The sequence below is a fragment of the Arabidopsis thaliana genome, chromosome 2, assembly GCF_000001735.4.
Source record: "Arabidopsis thaliana chromosome 2, partial sequence".
Taxonomy (NCBI): Eukaryota; Viridiplantae; Streptophyta; class Magnoliopsida; order Brassicales; family Brassicaceae; genus Arabidopsis; species Arabidopsis thaliana.
Genome location: NC_003071.7, coordinates 1,510,388 through 1,526,882, shown reverse-complemented (window position 1 = coordinate 1,526,882; position 16,495 = coordinate 1,510,388). Strand labels below are relative to the sequence as shown.

Genomic DNA, 16,495 nt, shown 5'->3' with positions numbered 1-16,495 from the left:
CCCATGGTTTTAAGAACCAAATGACAATCCTAAGTGTTATTATCAAACAATATAAGCTATTGATACATCAACTAAAACTAAAAGTAAGTATGAAGATACAACATCAATATTCAATAATAAATCAACCCATTTCACACTTTTATTGAATTTAAAAACTAAAGTCAAAAGCAATAGACGCTCTGTGATAGCTCTCTGGTCCAATAATCGAGAAACCTATCTTGACCACCTTCTCCGACGCCGGTGTAGCCCACGCTTGCCAGCGTCGGGATTTTTCCTTCCCTGCTTCTCTCTATTTCACATTGCTATCTGTTTCCCCTCTTGTGCGGCCGTTTCCTCAATCATCTAGTGTAATCAAGCGTCTTAAAGTGGAGAACGGCATTTCATCCTCCATCATACTCAGATCTATCGACGCTGGTTCTTCCTCGATCTCCCTTTAAACCTTCTTCCACCGTATCTCGCCGCCGGTAGTTACTTCTTCACCTCCCCTTGCGATTCAACCAAATCCCTCTTGCCTCGTCTTCGAGCTCTCGGGATTCTTATTGTTGGGGAGTTTCCGGCCAAGGCTTACTCCGGTGAAGGAAGAGAAGGTGAGCGGCGGCGCAGACCTAATTGCTTTTGATGTCTCCCGATTTGACCTAATCTGCCAAGTGGGCTTAGGCCCATTCTCATTTTCTTCGAGGCTCATTTGCAATATAGGTGGTGCAAAACGTTTTATGCAGAAGCCCAGGTCTGGTCCAAACCTTTTCTTGCTCTCCCTTAGTATAATTTTGAGCCGATTCATGTTATCTTTTGATTGTGGACGTCAATTAGAGCATACTCTCTCATTTTTGCTATGTTGGTGCAAGATTTACTTGAGAACCCTGCCACTAGAAACACCTAGGTCCTTCTTCCATGGTTGTAAGAGTTTGAAAAAGAGCGGCATTATGATCCCGCCTCCACGGAGCGGTGATTACCGTAATTTCTTCAAGTTGTCATCTATGCTGCATCTATTTATTGAATCCATTCAGTCACTATTGCTTCTTAGCATCGCCAGAGATCTCCCTATTGTTTTTACAAGAGTAAAGAAGATGGGCATTATGATCCCGTTATTAACGAGCGGTGATTACCCAAGTTTCTCCAAACTCTTTTCTCCGAACCCACTGTAATTGGAACCCAAGATCAAACCCGAATTTATCTGTATCTTTCAGGATATTCACCTTGTTGTCCCAACGCCCTCTTTGCGTTTCGCATCGACGAACCATGAGGCAAAGGACTTCTTCTCAACGTCATTATCATTGTTTGATAGTGACTACTTTGTATTTCCTCGACATGCTAGTGGAAGTGTCATTGACACACTTTGAAGTCGTTTGTGGTATGTGGCTTCTTTGCCTCTGTCTCCGACTCTCATTGGCCTATCCTTTTAAGTTATCTCCCTATGTTGCTAGCTTATGCTTTTCTAAGATTTTTGTAATCTGTTTCATCTTTGAAGACTTTGTAAACTTGCCCTTAGGGGATTTGATGGAATGAATACAAATCTTGTTTGACAAAAAAAAAAAAAAAAAAAAAAAATCAACCCATTTCACTATTTTTCCATTGTCTTATTGAGAGATTGACGAATCTAACCAAACCTATGATTTATTAGCTACAGAGACAAAAATCCCAACAAAACATTTGAAACCTAGAGAATAAGCTTCTCCAGTTTTCGACAATGACACAATTCCTAGGTTAACCAGAACATACCTACGAAAAAGAAGAAGCAGCGGCGTACAAAATCGAAGAAGCTAAGATAGAAGTGAGATCCCCAACTCAAAATTGATAATCGATTAAGTTGCAGAAATAATTGGAAATTTGATTGAAGGAATACGATGAAAGGGGTGAGAATGAGGGAATAGTAAAAAGAAAGCTTAAAACAAAAGGGTTTTAGTTGTGTCCATTAGATTCATTTTAATCAACGGTTCATATTAGAAACAATGTGATCCGTACTTTAATGGGTTAGGCAATGAAATAGATTTATTTTTATTTTCTGCTTTTATTGGTTTTGCTTTTATTTATTTTCTTATACCATTTTAAACAGATTAAAAAATGTTATATATAGTAAAACTTTTATAAATTAATATTCGATAAATTAATAATTTTTATAAATTAATAAATTTTTCGGGTCCGGAGTTGGACCCAGTGTAAAAATTGTTATAAATCAATAAATTAATATGATAATAATTTTTCTTAAAAATCTTATATAATTATATGTTCCCATCAATAGTATAAATTAATAATTGTATAAATTTACTAATATATATTATAAATATCATATGTAAAATATGACTATAGTAATTTTGTTCGTCAATTTTTATTAATTCTTTGTAGTGTTCAATTCTAGTATTTTACAACATCAAAAAAATTTTGTACTGCTTTCTAAAACTACTTCTCTAATTTAATCAATTTTTTCATTGTCTTATTGAGAGATTGACCTGTCTGTATACTTCCATCATAATGACCAGACTGATTGTTGAATGTAGACTGATTATTATCCAAGGTATGAAATACCACATTCGATATTCTCAGATTTTCAGATTTTAACAATCGATATTCTCAGATTTTAAAGTTTATATTAAACCCTAACTCTATAATGCTCAAAATCAATACACATACACAATAGAGTAACCGTAAACAAAGCACAAAATCATAGATAAAACAATAGAAGTAGATCTTAGCGAGCAAACAACAAAACAAACTATCGAACAAAAAACGATTAAGAAAGGAGAAAGAAGAAGACCTTACCCCTATGAAATTCGCTGTTAAGATTTGGAAAGTGGAAGAAGATGTAGAAGATGATGAATTTGTCAAGAAGAAGAAGAAAGTGAAGAAGTTTGGTTTCAAAAGAGTTGGAGGCAGAGAGAAGTCGAGAGAGTGGAACCCAACAATTGGGTTAATGAAACATTAACCTTCTATACGGTTTCTAATACTCAGTTTAGGTTAACCAGATTGGACTCCGATAAGCGAACTGACCCGAACCGAATACCGATAGCTCCAATTAATTTTTCCGAACGGTTTACTCCTTTGCTACTTCAATTCGCCGATAATCGAATGATTCGGTTTTTCTGGTTTGGTTTACTCAGTTTAACCAAAAATCCAGGCCGTTGAGCAGAGACTGGTCTAGTCTTTACCTTTGATTTGTCACATTTTGATTGTTTTTCTTTTACTAAACTATTTAGGTTGGGAAGTCTTCTATACTTTGGTTAGGAAGAGTTCAAATTATCGGATCATTGTGTAGATTGGTTGAACCAAGATGGTTTAGTGATTAATCAAAACACATACAATGTAGGGTGAGGTTGGAAAATTCCATATACATAGCTCCATAAAGAGTAGGTTATGGCCTTGATCTGAGTGACATGAAACATGGGCTTTAGAGATGGGCAAAATATTCGTTAGGATTCGCTTCAATCCGTTATTCGACTCTATTTGTTTTGAAAAAACCGGATATTTGTAAATTTAGGAAACAAATCAAATATAAAAATAGGTATTTATCAAAGTAACAAATACTATAACTTTAATAGGTGTATATCCATTACGCTCTGGAATATATATATATATATATAAATAATTGCATATATAAATTCTAATTTTATTGTTCTTATATGTGTTTTATAATATTATATTCACCTAATTAATCATTTGAACTACTAGTTTTAACAATTAAAGGACAAATCTATATTTCTTATAAAAATTTATTATTTTTGATAAAATTTTACTACTTTTGGGATTAAATTTTAATTTTTTTGTATTTTTTACTTTTAAAAAAATAATATTTAACTAATCGGATATCTAACAAAGAGTTTAGATTTTAACGGATATTCGTACAGCCAGATATTCAGTCTCCAACAAAGCAAATACAAATCGGAAAACTAAGTAATCTGATAAAGCAAACGGATCACAAATACCACCAAAATCTCAGAAATCCGCTCCGTGTCCGGCCCTAATGGGCTTAGGGCCCCTTTTTGTTTTAAAAAATAAAATAAAAAATAACAAAAAATAGGCCTCCAACTTTCTTAATGTTTAAAATTTTGTCTTGATTGTTTGAAATTTGTCTAGAAAACCCTAAATAAAAATTTGCTAAGATCCCAAATTTCTCAGGGTCGGCACTTGAACTTGTGGATTGGAAACTGAGAGAGATAGCTCTTGTACGTGATTTTTTATTTTGCTAGAGATAGCTCTTGTACGTGAGAGATAAATTCCAAGAACCTGGAGTTTTTAAAATGATGAGAGTTTTGTAGAATGACTCATATTTTTAAGATAGTTATCATATTTGTTTCCTTACTTTTTAATGTTTTTTTTTCAAATTTAGAGTTGAAACTAAAAGACTCATTTTCCTACCTTTTTAGTTTTACTTAATCATTTCAAGTTTAAAAACAAAAATTACATAATGCTAAAATAGTTTTAAAATATTATTTTAAAAAAAATAATTACTACATCTATATAATTTTACCAAATTACTTATCTACTTGTTATGTATAGTATCTTAATTTTACCGAATAATTTCTCGATTTAGTGAAATACAAAGCTTATTTACTTTAACTCTATTTGTGAATTTGGAATAAATAAATTTTACATATCTTAGGTCGTGTATTGCTAATATATTTTTCTTTTGTAGATGTATTGACTTGTGTTCAAGATTTACCGTAAAATCATTTCACGTCAAAGATTCTTACGAGACTAACAACTTGTAAATACATTCAAAATAGTAAAGTAACACCGCAATGGACAGACTTATGGAAGCAACTCCCAAGCTTGAATCTTACAAAATCCGAGTTCAAAATGTTATCTTCCAAGGTGCAAAGTGTAGAGGAGATTGAGGAGAGTAAAGTGGTTGTGGTGTCGCAAAGTATGAAAACTATTGAAATTTTTCTCAAAGTTCCATGTTTGTAGCTGATAACAATGAAAGTTGACGACAAACTTAATTGATGCACCAATTCTCAGCTTTTTAAAGGTCAAGAGTGCAAGATCTGGTTCTTTTACGATACGACAAAACTTTAACAAATTTCAAGACACACTTTCAATTAAGTTTCAACAAAAAATCTTCTTAGTGCATTAAGTCGATATTGTAAAGAGCTCATTATTCATCGTAGTTATTTTGAAGAAGTAAACATTCAAATTTTTGTTTCTCCCTTGCTTGAATCTTAATCATATCGCATATGTTGACAATTTTTCATTTCGTTATATAGAATGGTGGACTATAATAAGGGAAAAGAAGAGGCCCCTTGTTTCAAAATCTAACTAGACTCAAGCTCTTAAAGTTAAGAGCTCACCAGTCACTGGTTCTTCAGATATTACTTGCTACATTATATCAATTTCTTATGCTCAAAAATGTTCACTTCTGATTGCTGAGTAGATGAAATATTTTAGTTTGAGATCTTTTAAATAATTTTTAGATCAATTTAAATAACTTACAAATTTGAAAGAACTATGGAAGAACTATTCATAATTATGCTAAAACAATAATCAAAATATGATTTATAATATCAACATTTCAATAATGGTCTGACTTATCCTATTATTAATATGCTACAGGATATGTTATGTTGCCATGTAATATGTTTTCAAGTTTTAAAAAAAATCATGGAAAATAACTTAATCTACCAACCAAAATATTATTCATATTACTATCTTTAAGATAATTATTTTTTTACTAATCTATAAGCTGGGCATAATGTCCGAATCCGAGCATCCGATCCGAATCCGAAACCAAAATCTCAAAATATCCGAATCGGTTTCTATACTTTCAAACCCGAAAAATCGGTATCCGATCCGAACCGAACCAATAAATGCGTTCAATTCCAACCAAGGTCAACTAGATTGGAGGAAGAGAAGAAGAAAAAATGTTGGGAAGCATAAGCCTCATCTCCTGCAACTTCTCTCGCCTTCCACGTCTTCTTAAACCCTCCACTCGACCTCAAACCCTAACACAATCCTCAAGCCTCCTTCTTCTTCTTCAATCACGAGCTTCTTCTTCACCACATAGAATTGCCCTTTTCCCGAAATACGAGAAGAAAGTCACATTCTTCCATATCTGCAAAAGCTCTTCAAACAACCCAGAAGAACCAGAGAAGACTCAAATTCAAGATGAAGGAAGAGACTGGTCTAGCTCAATTTTGCTTTTTGCGCTTTGGGGTGCGCTCTTGTACTATTGCTTCAATCTCGCTCCTGATCAAACACCCGTACGCAATCTTCAAATACTTCATAAAGTTACGATTTTGCAATCATAATATAATCTTAGGTTTTTGTATTGCAGACACAAGACTTGTACTTTTTGAAAAAGCTTTTGAATTTGAAAGGTGATGATGGTTTTAGAATGAATCAGATCCTTGTTGGGTTATGGTACATCATGGGTTTGTGGCCTTTGGTTTATGCCATGCTCTTGCTTCCCACTGGTACAAGGTACCATCCATAGTTTGTTCAAGTGAAGCTCTTTTAGGAACTTCAAACACTAACTAATAGAGCTCTTTGTTGGACAGTAAAACACCGGCTTGGCCTTTCGTTGTGCTTTCCTTTTTCGGTGGTGTTTATGCTTTGTTACCTTATTTTGCACTGTGGAATCCTCCTTCTCCTCCTGTTTCAGAGACTGAGCTGAGACAATGGCCTTTGAATGTTCTGGAATCAAAAGTAACTGCTGGGGTAAGAGATTATCTCTCTCACTCTCACTCTTTTGAAATCTTGATTTGTTATCACTGGACTTACAAGTTAAAGAAAATTGTCTCTTGCCTTTTGGTCTTTGGTTGTTGTTGGATTATGAATCAGGTCACTCTAGTTGCAGGACTGGGTATAATTCTTTATTCAGTTGTCGGTAATGCCGGTGATTGGACGGAGTTTTATCAGTACTTTCGAGAGAGCAAATTTGTAAGCCTCATTTCCCTGGAAATGTTTTCGTATCTGTCCTCATATTTGACCTAAACTAAAATGCAGATTCATGTTACAAGTCTTGATTTCTGTTTACTCTCTGCATTTGCTCCGTTTTGGGTTTACAACGACATGACCACCCGAAAATGGTGAGTTCTATGTACAACTAGTTTGCGGTGTTTACTCACTCAAACCTTTTTCTGTTTCTCTAAACGCACTGCTTCTTTATCAGGTTTGATAAAGGCAGTTGGCTGTTACCGGTATCGGTGATTCCATTCTTGGGACCTTCTTTGTATCTACTCCTACGACCAGCAGTGTCAGAGACGATAGCTCCCAAAGATACTGCATCATCTGACCCAAATCAATAGCAACATCAACTTTCTCTTTTGCTCGATGACAAGACTATTGTCCAGAAGCCCCAGGAAGATTTCACAGGACCGACCATCATATTTCTGATGCATGAATGCTGATGATAACATTATGAACATGATAAACCACCAACGTCACAAACGTATTCTAGAATACAAAACCTAATTCCGGATCATAAGGAGGATTTCATTTGTACCTTTTGTTTTCAGAGGATTTCATATGGTTAATAAAGCAGAGAAGTTTTACCTAAAGGAGTTTTTCGATCCGCGTCTACTTTTCGAATACTTCAGCTCCTTGTATACCACAATGATTTACTCTCTTCTATAGGCTATAGCTGATGGAAGTGGAATCATATAGGTATTGAATTAACAAAAGGAGAAAAACTTCAAGTTTATTGTAGATATAACAAAATGTGGAAAGTCAGACTGAAATATATGGAGTTTGTCACAAGTCCAAGAAAAGTTTTTAGGCATATAACTTGCTGAGTTCATCTTTGAACTTGGACTTTATTTGTTCTCTCTTTATCTTAAGAGCAGCAGTGACCAATCCCGACTCCGGTGTCCACGGCTCTGACAGCAACTTGATCTTTGCTGGAAGCTCAAACTTTTCGAGCTTTGCCGCCTTCCCGGCCTGAAATGATAATAATATTTTGTAATACATATACTTACCAAACGTAATTGTGAAAAACCTGAGACAGCTATTGAAAATACAAACCTTGGTAAGAGATTGTTGAACCTCCTTGACTGCTTCACCTTTCTCGCATAGCTCAGCGAATTCGCTGTGTTTAACTCCAGCTTCCTCTGCCCATTTCTCTAATGCTCCTCGTGATGGAACAACAAGAGCTACACAGTAGCTGTTAATTGGGTCTGCGTGGACCATGATGTTATCAACGTAATTGCTCGAACCCAAAGCTGCCTCCACCTGTGAATTGTGTGATCCAGGCAATGAAAGAGCATGATGAGATTTTATCATATACCACCATCCTCTATGTAGAATTTAAGTTCTATAGGCAAACCTTTCCAAGGGATACGTATTCCCCATGTTGAAGTTTAACAATATCTTTCTTTCTATCGATGACTTCGAGACATCCATCAGGGTGGAATCTCCCAATATCTCCGGTGTAAAACCACCTTGTGCCCTTCTCATCGACCTGAAATCGTCACATGGATTCTCAGAAATCTATATAGCAAGCGGATCAACTAAGCTCCCTGAATGTGCTTTACCTTGTAAACCTCATCGGTTTTTTCTTGATTGTTGAAGTAACCTGCTGTTACACTGTTACCACCTACCACAATCTCCCCTCTAGGCATTGGTTTATCTGAAATTCTGTAGCCACCTTCTTCCCAAGAAACGAGCTGCAAGATGAAATTTGTTACTCATGATTACAATAAACTTGCACATTGTCAACATGGTGTGTTAAAGATTGTCTGCAAACCTTAACGTAGCCGCATGGAAGTGGAGGTCCAACACGACCAACAGCAGGATCGTCCCACTCAGAAAACGTAGCTCCAGCACACGTTTCAGTCAATCCATATCCTTGGCCGATGGGAGACCTAACAGAAAATAATGCACAATCATAATCAGAACAAACTAATCCCAAGCATTGTGAATTTGCAAAGAAGAATACAGATAAACACAAACCAGGCACCAAAATGGTGTTTGTCTAAGCCAAAATGGGACAAGACTCATATGAAAATATCAGATGTGAGACTACATTACCCCATGCAGATATTGATGAAGCGTTGCGAATCAGGAGACAGAGGAGCTCCTCCAACGAGCATAAAACGGATGTGTCCTCCAAGCACAGCGCGTATTTTCTTGAAGACAAGAGCATCCCATAACATTTTCTCCAAACCCCAGGCACCAAACCAACTTCCATCCACAGCTGCTAACCGGCGCTTGTATGCAAAGTCAAAAAGGGTCTTCGCCATCCCTCCCTTTTCCTCAACCTAGATTATTACATACACAAATTGAAGTATCTAGTAAGTAACTCCAACAATACACACAACATTGTCGTCTCTAAGATGGTACCTTTTTAAGAACTCCTTCTCGGACACGATCCAGAATAGCTGGAACTGCAGTCATTATAGTTGGCTTCAGAGCTGAAACATCTCCTTTGGTTCCTTTCTTAACTTTATTTGAAGTGTCAGTTAAAGTCATTGCTGAGCCGTAACCGATGGCACTACCTGAGGTAAAGACCACAATCTGAAAAACCATGATTTGGCAAGAAACAGTAAGAAAATAAGTTAGCAGTTAAAATGAGAGAGACATAGAGAGGGAGAGAGAGTACAGCAACATACCTCAGCTTCCAGCTCAAACACATGAGCCAAAGGTAAGTACGCAATATATGTATCATTTTTATCCAACTTTGGAACCACCTTCATAACTCCTGCAGCAGTTGCGACAAGATTTCCGTGGGTAATCATAACTCCCTGAGTGAATGCACACAATGTAAGGTACACCAATCAAGAATTCAGGTGAACAAAACACATAAAGAAAAGAGAAGACACAGTGCAACACATACCTTTGGTAGACCAGTACTACCACTGGTAAACATTATAACAGCAACTCCATTCTTCGAAGGTAAGATCGGTTGAACAGCGTTCTTCTGCCCAAGTTTCTCAACTTCAGAGATCGACGAAACAGTTATATCACCCATACTATTGACATCACTAGAAGCAACATCTACTCCATCTTCTTCAATGTAAATAATGTTCTTCACAGTTTTCAAGCTTGATTGTATCGCAGACAACTTCTTAAGTTGTTTTGAGTCACATATTAAGGTTGACACTCGAGTCTGTCAACAATACACAAGCAAGATTCAGAGATCCAACAACCAAATTTACTAATAAAAAACATACACATTCAAAACTTCCCCTACCAACCTCATTGAGTGAGTAAATCAAAGCCTCTTCTCCTAAAGAAGCATAAATAGTAACAACGGTTATGCTCTGCCTGAAACATCCCTGGAAATTTACAACACCAACCATTTCATCAGACAAATTCAAGCCAAACCAACAAAACAATAGTTGATAAACAAACCTGAAACGCGATAAACCACTCAGCACGAGTATCCGAAAAGATAGCAACACGATCATCAACATTATGTCCTACATTAACTAACCCCGACGCAAAGTTACAAACACGTTCAAAAACCTCTCCATAACTTTGCCATTTATACTCTCCTAAATGAAGCTTCTCAAACTTCCTCCCATCACTAGCAGTAATAAATTCCTTATCTATAAACTCTCTAGTTCCTAGTAACCGATCTTTCGAATACTTCTTACAAGACTGCTCAAACAAAGCAGGCATAGTAGCAGCTCCTTCCCAAGGTACATCAACCAATTCAGGAGCTCGAGCATGACGCATTGTGTAACCTTCCTCGCCACCTACTTTGATGGGAACACCTCTCTTTTTCCCCTTTTTGGTTCCATTCAACACCACAGAGAGTAACACAGGCACAAGTAAAGCCACGATTCCACCTCCTATGATTCCATAGACTCCAAAGTCACTGCCTTTAGATGGTGAATCCATTGGATTCACTCCAGAATCTTCCATAAGCGCGAAAGCTACACAAAGGAAAGGAACAATAACACTAATCACAGTGATCCGATGATCGATCAAGCAAATTCAAAATCGGTAGATCACAACAGAATCCAAAGAAGCTAAGGCATCGAGAAAAAAGAAACGTTTTTTGGAATTGGGTTACCTACGAATAGATTGAGAAATCAGTGAAAGGAAACTTCTTGATGATTTCTTCGAATCGGGTTCCAGAGAAAAACGTAAAGTTTAAACCTTTTCGATGCTTTGAAGTTGTGAACAATCCGAAGCTTGTGGACTCTGTCCTTTTTCGGGAAGCCTTTGGTTAAGGAATGTTTCGTCGGTACGGTAATGGACACGTGGGAGATGGCTAATGGAGGGACACGTGGATGCTTCTCCGTTTGGCTTTTTCTTGCCACGTTTACCTGAAATTCCGGAGACGCTACTTCGTTGAAGTTCTAAAGATTCTCCAATTGAATATTGTGAAAAGTAAAAACGCTGATTTTTCAATTCAGAAGCCACCAGAAACGTCTTTTTTCAAAACGCTATATTTCACTCAGTTTAAAAAAGCGGTTCCAATTTTGCGATTTTAAATATTAAAACGTTACACCCATAACCGAGTCCGAGTTATCAATCAAACCCTTTATAAGCATTTTGATGAAATGTGTGAGTCAAACACATATGAATACACAAAGCAGTTCCAAAACAAAGTAAGAATATTCATATCTCCATTTCAAAGATTTCTCCGTTACAAGACAGCTTCTGTTCCTTCTCTCAACTGTCCTAAATGATGCCTATGTTCGCTTAGGAGATGACCGAGAGTGTTCTTGAGTACCAAATTCTCAAGATATATATATGTCTATTAACTAGGAAGCTCCAATTGAATTGAGGAAAGAAAATCTAACTGGAACCACGGCGAACACTTTCTTCGGTTCGTTCAAGAGCATTTGTTAGCACGTCTATTGTCCAGTTTTTCAAGTCATCCTGATTAAAAAGGAAACAAGCAAAAGGTTTGGTCATCGAGTGACGATATGATTTGGTAAGATACTGCAAGGATTGGTGATTTAATAGAGCGGTTTACCTTGCGCACAGGTTCTCCAGTTCTTATTTGTGCATTTGGGCGAGCAAGCTTTGACTCAAAAGGTGTTCTTGGCCTTACTTCTCTAAACTCATCCCACTCCTCACGATCGATCATTCGTACCGTGCCTTGCCCCTGTGGTGCATTCTTTATCTTGCGTTCAATCATTTCTTGCGATTTCGAATCATCGATCTAACAACAAACCAATACTGAGAATCAGCAATTTCCACAGATCCTTCCTAATTCAATTGCACAAAAAAGTATAAAGCAATCTAACAGCTCAATTACGAAACAACTTCTACTTAACAGCTGCTAAAGTCACTGACAAGAAAGACGCATTCAAAGAGATGACAGAGGAAGGCTTACCATCATTAGCACCTTTGCAAATAATGCGATACCTACAACAGCGAGGAACATAGGCATCGTTGCTGTGTCTAAATATGATCTTGATTCTGGAACCTCAACTAGAAACTGGTTCTTTATTGGGTTCCTTCGCTTCTTACTCTTTTGCAAATCGGCTATCTTCTTTCTTAAGGTCTCCGTTGGGGCATCATTAGACGGTGAATGAAACCTTCTCCTAAGCAATGTAAATAACTGACTCTGTCGAGACATCATAACCAGAAACAGGGATCTTCTTTCTATGCCAAAGATAAAGAAAAACACAGTTTAGCCAAACTGGAACCATAAGCCCTACTCCAACACAAGCATCAAGCAGAAATTAACTTTTAATGGACAGTTTTGCATATAAAGTTCAATCACAGAAAGTAAAATGCGACAGATTTAAGCTCATGTGGAAAAGTCTCTCTTTTTCTTTTACCAGAAGCCCTATTACAAGAACACACCTATCCTGGACATGGTGGAGACTATACCTCTCTCTCTCATAATGTCCTCAACAAAAACACTTCAGAGATCATCACAGAAGCTTCACCACATAGACCGCAAGTCCTAAGTTCCTTGATAATCCTAATAAGAAGCTGACCATACTAAAACTAAATCGATATGCAAACCAAATTGCAACTTACTTACTGTGCTATACTTAGAATCTGCTAATGCGCTATGCAACAAGAATTTATTGACATGCCCAAATTTTCAAGAAATAATTCTATAGGCATACTATATGTAAAAATAATAATCTGATCTGGAATGTCAAGTAACTTTCGTTGCGGCATTTTTACGAACACTTTGTATGCAGCTTTTACTCAACATGAGACATATGAAAGATTCGACATTTTTGCAACAAGGGACAAAGAGATATCGAGATGGGTACTGAAAAAACTTGGCTTTGAACTAGAAAGATCATTCTTTAAGCAAATCAATGACCAAATCAGAATAATTTTGTTCGATGATTGAAACTCTAAGGGAAGAGATGAAAATGGGTTAAAGAGATGAGGAGATTGCAGATGTAAACGTACCAGATCAAGAGGGGACTGAGTAGACAAAAGAGACTGTTTTGATCTCCACGGTCTTCCAAAATCGAAAAATCGTCTGGCAGTCCTTTTTGCAAAGAGGAAGCCAAAAAATCATTGTAAAAAACAGAAATAATTTATTTATTTTTTCTTAATTCGAAATAGATGGATATTACTAGTATATCCTTATCCGAACCTATTAATTACCAGAAAAATCATGGTTCGTTTCCGAACCAAACCACCCGAACCACTTTTACTCTTTATTTGAAAATCAAATAAAAAAAACCTTAATATTTCCAGGGATTTTCCAATTCGAAATTGTTTCTTGTTCTCATTACAACCGTTTTCGATTTTTTGACTTCTTCTCCTTAGTAACCGCTGAAATTAACCACAACATTCCCTATTTCTTTAAATTCAATCGAGCGTTCTTCTTGCTTTCACCAGTATTTCCGTTCTATTTCCGATTCGAAATCAGTCATGCCGCCTAAGACGCGTGGAGGAGGTCAAGGGAAAAGAAAGGAGATAGAAGCGCCGGCGCCGACGAAGACAGAGAAAGTTAAGGCGCCGGCGGAGAAAGTGAAGGAGAAGGTGCCGGCGAAGAAAGCGAAGGTTCAGGCGCCGGCGAAGAAAGAGAAGGTTCAGGCGCCGGCGAAGAAAGCGAAGGTTCAGGCGCCGGCGAAGACGACTGCGACGGCACAAACGATTGCGACGGCGATGGCAACCAATGCGGCTCCAACGACAGCGGCTCTAACGACAACGGCTCCAACGACGGCTCCAACGACGGAGAGCCCGATGCTTGATGATTCTACGTTTTATGATGCTCTGAAGCATATTCCGGCTGAAGAAACTCAAGAGAATATGCAAACTGATGAGGTGGAAGATGAAAATGAAAAAGAAGAAGGAAGTGAAGAAGAATAATCAGGGAGTAGTAGCCAAACCTTGGGCTCCGATTCCGATTCAGAGGAGACGGAGACAAACAAAGAACTCGCGTGTGCTAATCCCGTGGAAGAGGCGGAGAGACAAGATGACGGCCTAGCCGTTATCGAGGAGGAGGAGGAGAGGAGCTCCGCGAGCGACGAGGACGTCAATGTGGAAAAGTCCGTGGAGGATGAGGGAGACGAGGACGAGAGAGACGAGGACGTGATAGTGGAAAAACCCGTGGAGGAGAGGACCATAGACGAGGACATCGCAAATGTGGTAAGTATTCCATTTCGTAATACCGATCTAATTGGGTAATAATGCAATTGTGAACTGTGGACAGTACTAGTAACATTGGGAAATGCTATGTTGATATTTAGGTAATATTGGCGGATGTGGGTAATACCTTAGAGTAATACTACAATTGTGATTTATCAGTAGTTAGTACTAGTAACTTTGAGAAATACTATATAGTAAAATAGGAGTATCTGTGTTATACTGGTAATTACGGGGAATACTTGTAGGAAATACAGAGTAATAATGTGGCAGTACTATTTACAATTGAGTGAAATATGAACAGTAGGATTTGTGTAATACTGGTAATTACGGGGAATACTTTTTGGAAATACAGAGTAATAATGTGGCAGTACTATTTACAATTGAGTGATATATGAATAGTACGATTTGTGTAATACTGGTAATTTCGGGGAATACTTTTTGGAAATACAGAGTAATAATGTGGCATACTATTTACAATTGAGTGATATATGAATGAATGTTTGTTTCTTTCAGGATATGGAGGAAGCGATGGCAATGCAGCCACTTGGTATGTACTTCCCGGCGTCGGAGTATACCAAGAAGATGAAGTTAGCAACGAGGTGTTATATCTCGGAGGTGTTGAAGACCTTCGCTGACTTGGAACATCCTCTAACGAATGTTGAAAATAATTATTTTATGGAGCATCCGAGTTTCAAGCACATCTATCACCTACCTTCCGGATATACCCACAAGTTAATGAGGATGTGGATGCTTTTTCTTCGAACGACATCTATTGAGAAGAAGAAGGAGGTTTGGTTCGTTGTTAATGGAGTTCCCATCCGCTATGGTATTAGGGAGCATGCTTTGATCTCTGGTTTCAACTGCAAGGCCTATCCAGCTAATTATTAGAGTGCTGGTAATATGAACTTCGCCAACAGGTACTTCAAAACCGGGGTAATTAGACGTGAAGACGTAAAAACCAAGCTAATGGAGATGGAACCGGCTAGATCAAAGGATAGGTTGCGGATGGCGGTCCTCTATTTTCTAACAAGCAGCATTGTCGTGCCTACTAAGACTGGAGAAAGGGCTAGTCCAATTGATGATTTCTGTGTTAGGGCTGCAAGTGATCTTACGTTTTGTAAGACATTTCCATGGGGGAGATATTCATTTGAGTACATGTTAAAATCGATCTCACACACATTGGATCATTTTAACGGTGTCGTCCCAAACATTCAGTCACCATGGCCTGTTCCCGGATTCTGTGTGCCGCTTGAGGTAAGTCTTTTGTTTTATCCTTGTTACATTTTCGTAATTGAAGCTAACAATTAAATTTCATGTGTTTTGTGTAGTTTTTAGCATTTGAGGCCATTCCATCACTTAGGGAAAGATTCATAGAAGAAAAAGAGGGTGCACATGCCGGTTGTCCAAGGATGTGCAAGGTGAATTTCAAGAGGACCGAGATGAAAAGGTTTACCCTTCAGCAAATCAACCATGTACTCGGAACAACTGAGGTTAGGATTTCCTATTATTCCTTGAGCAAATATGAGCAAATATGATTTTATTTCTTTCTAATATTTCATTGTCTATTATTTTCATAGGTCATTGAGAGTATAATTAGAGAGAAGGCTGAAGAAGTACCCCTTTTGGCTGAAATCACGGGAGTAGAGGATGATGTTGATAAGCACGATGTTGTAGTTGATAGTTGGATGAAGCGTCTTGGTCAAAGGCGTGAAATTAGATTTGAGGAGGTGTACAACGAGGATGTGCATGCACGAATGAAAGCCCCAAATGAAGAGGAAGTTCCCACAGTTGTTGGACCGGGAGACCCGACGTTAGTTGATGTAATGGAGAAGCTCCATTCCATCAATGACAAGCTGAATGAAGCTTTTTTGGCGCTTATAGAAATGAAGGAAAAACAAGCAACGTTCGAAGCATTTATGGATGAGATGAAAGCCAAGATAAATCTGGGTAATACCGGATATACTGTTCTATAATTGGTAATATCGCGTAATACCAAGTTTTAACTAAATTAACAATGCAGATGTCTCAGAACCCA

General features: G+C 37.5%; 5 protein-coding genes and 1 pseudogene across 11 annotated transcripts; 3 read left to right on the top strand and 3 right to left on the bottom strand.

Moving 5' to 3' along the window:
- The first annotated feature begins 7 nt into the window (after positions 1 to 7).
- Positions 8 to 1,854, top strand: AT2G04378 (Beta-galactosidase related protein). 2 transcript variants are annotated; one of them, NM_001124794.2, is made up of 2 exons: positions 592 to 1,098; positions 1,188 to 1,854. In NM_001124794.2, the coding sequence occupies exons 1-2, from the start codon at positions 714 to 716 to the stop codon at positions 1,241 to 1,243; spliced, it is 441 nt and encodes a 146-aa protein (NP_001118266.1). In that variant the 5' UTR covers positions 592 to 713; the 3' UTR covers positions 1,244 to 1,854. The 2 variants fall into 2 exon arrangements, with proteins under 2 accessions (NP_001118265.1, NP_001118266.1); NM_001124793.1 differs by having other exon boundaries at positions 8 to 1,552.
- Positions 116 to 1,241, bottom strand: AT2G04380 (uncharacterized protein; the record flags this gene model as incomplete). Its single annotated transcript, NM_126471.1, has 3 exons — positions 116 to 454; positions 499 to 755; positions 1,141 to 1,241. 3 exons carry the CDS (start codon positions 1,239 to 1,241, stop codon positions 381 to 383), a joined length of 432 nt encoding a protein of 143 aa, NP_178519.1. The 3' UTR covers positions 116 to 380.
- Positions 1,855 to 5,759: 3,905 nt separating the features above from the next.
- Positions 5,760 to 7,544, top strand: AT2G04360 (uncharacterized protein). Of its 4 annotated transcripts, none has more exons than NM_001335230.1 (6): positions 5,760 to 6,144; positions 6,266 to 6,411; positions 6,489 to 6,648; positions 6,772 to 6,870; positions 6,937 to 7,019; positions 7,103 to 7,544. In NM_001335230.1, exons 1-6 carry the CDS (start codon positions 6,097 to 6,099, stop codon positions 7,236 to 7,238), a joined length of 672 nt encoding a protein of 223 aa, NP_001324050.1. In that variant the 5' UTR covers positions 5,760 to 6,096; the 3' UTR covers positions 7,239 to 7,544. The 4 variants fall into 4 exon arrangements, with proteins under 4 accessions (NP_001324050.1, NP_178517.2, NP_001324049.1 ...); NM_126469.5 differs by having other exon boundaries at positions 5,760 to 6,191; NM_001335229.1 differs by having other exon boundaries at positions 5,760 to 6,191; positions 6,772 to 7,019.
- A 30-nt stretch (positions 7,545 to 7,574) lies between these two features.
- LACS8 (AMP-dependent synthetase and ligase family protein) lies at positions 7,575 to 11,249 on the bottom strand. Of its 2 annotated transcripts, none has more exons than NM_126468.4 (12): positions 10,949 to 11,249; positions 10,282 to 10,808; positions 10,125 to 10,205; positions 9,764 to 10,036; positions 9,540 to 9,671; positions 9,271 to 9,444; positions 8,959 to 9,188; positions 8,675 to 8,792; positions 8,463 to 8,594; positions 8,255 to 8,389; positions 7,954 to 8,160; positions 7,575 to 7,869 (listed from the first exon to the last, which is right to left on the bottom strand). In NM_126468.4, the coding sequence occupies exons 2-12, from the start codon at positions 10,795 to 10,797 to the stop codon at positions 7,705 to 7,707; spliced, it is 2,163 nt and encodes a 720-aa protein (NP_178516.1). In that variant the 5' UTR covers positions 10,798 to 10,808; positions 10,949 to 11,249; the 3' UTR covers positions 7,575 to 7,704. The 2 variants fall into 2 exon arrangements, with proteins under 2 accessions (NP_178516.1, NP_849934.1); NM_179603.2 differs by having other exon boundaries at positions 7,576 to 7,869; positions 10,953 to 11,055.
- A 39-nt stretch (positions 11,250 to 11,288) lies between these two features.
- AT2G04340 (cytoplasmic dynein 2 light intermediate chain) lies at positions 11,289 to 13,393 on the bottom strand. Its single transcript, NM_126467.4, has 4 exons — positions 13,270 to 13,393; positions 12,224 to 12,495; positions 11,861 to 12,049; positions 11,289 to 11,763 (listed from the first exon to the last, which is right to left on the bottom strand). The coding sequence occupies exons 2-4, from the start codon at positions 12,470 to 12,472 to the stop codon at positions 11,680 to 11,682; spliced, it is 522 nt and encodes a 173-aa protein (NP_565311.1). The 5' UTR covers positions 12,473 to 12,495; positions 13,270 to 13,393; the 3' UTR covers positions 11,289 to 11,679.
- A 347-nt stretch (positions 13,394 to 13,740) lies between these two features.
- AT2G04330 lies at positions 13,741 to 16,433 on the top strand (annotated as a pseudogene; the record flags this gene model as incomplete). The annotated part of the gene is made up of 6 exons: positions 13,741 to 14,167; positions 14,225 to 14,460; positions 14,974 to 15,254; positions 15,378 to 15,577; positions 15,796 to 15,950; positions 16,038 to 16,433.
- Between the last annotated feature and the right edge of the window lie 62 nt (positions 16,434 to 16,495).

What these genes read in the sequence shown, in the direction of transcription:
- AT2G04378 (NM_001124794.2), top strand. Translation starts at nt 714, where the DNA reads ATGCAGAAGCCCAGGTCTGGTCCAAACCTTTTCTTGCTCTCCCTTAGT. An exon ending in GATCCCGTTATTAACGAGCG is followed by an intron (nt 1,099 to 1,187) that starts GTGATTACCCAA and finishes TGTATCTTTCAG; the next exon opens with GATATTCACCTTGTTGTCCC.
- LACS8 (NM_126468.4), bottom strand. Translation starts at nt 10,797, where the DNA reads ATGGAAGATTCTGGAGTGAATCCAATGGATTCACCATCTAAAGGCAGT. An exon ending in GAGAAGGAGTTCTTAAAAAG is followed by an intron (nt 9,189 to 9,270) that starts GTACCATCTTAG and finishes GTAATAATCTAG; the next exon opens with GTTGAGGAAAAGGGAGGGAT. An exon ending in TTCATCAATATCTGCATGGG is followed by an intron (nt 8,793 to 8,958) that starts GTAATGTAGTCT and finishes ATTTTCTGTTAG; the next exon opens with GTCTCCCATCGGCCAAGGAT.
- AT2G04360 (NM_001335228.1), top strand. Translation starts at nt 5,853, where the DNA reads ATGTTGGGAAGCATAAGCCTCATCTCCTGCAACTTCTCTCGCCTTCCA. An exon ending in TTGCTTCCCACTGGTACAAG is followed by an intron (nt 6,412 to 6,488) that starts GTACCATCCATA and finishes TTTGTTGGACAG; the next exon opens with TAAAACACCGGCTTGGCCTT. An exon ending in ACTTTCGAGAGAGCAAATTT is followed by an intron (nt 6,871 to 6,936) that starts GTAAGCCTCATT and finishes ACTAAAATGCAG; the next exon opens with ATTCATGTTACAAGTCTTGA.
- AT2G04340 (NM_126467.4), bottom strand. Translation starts at nt 12,472, where the DNA reads ATGATGTCTCGACAGAGTCAGTTATTTACATTGCTTAGGAGAAGGTTT. An exon ending in TTGCAAAGGTGCTAATGATG is followed by an intron (nt 12,050 to 12,223) that starts GTAAGCCTTCCT and finishes GTTTGTTGTTAG; the next exon opens with ATCGATGATTCGAAATCGCA. An exon ending in CTGGAGAACCTGTGCGCAAG is followed by an intron (nt 11,764 to 11,860) that starts GTAAACCGCTCT and finishes CTTTTTAATCAG; the next exon opens with GATGACTTGAAAAACTGGAC.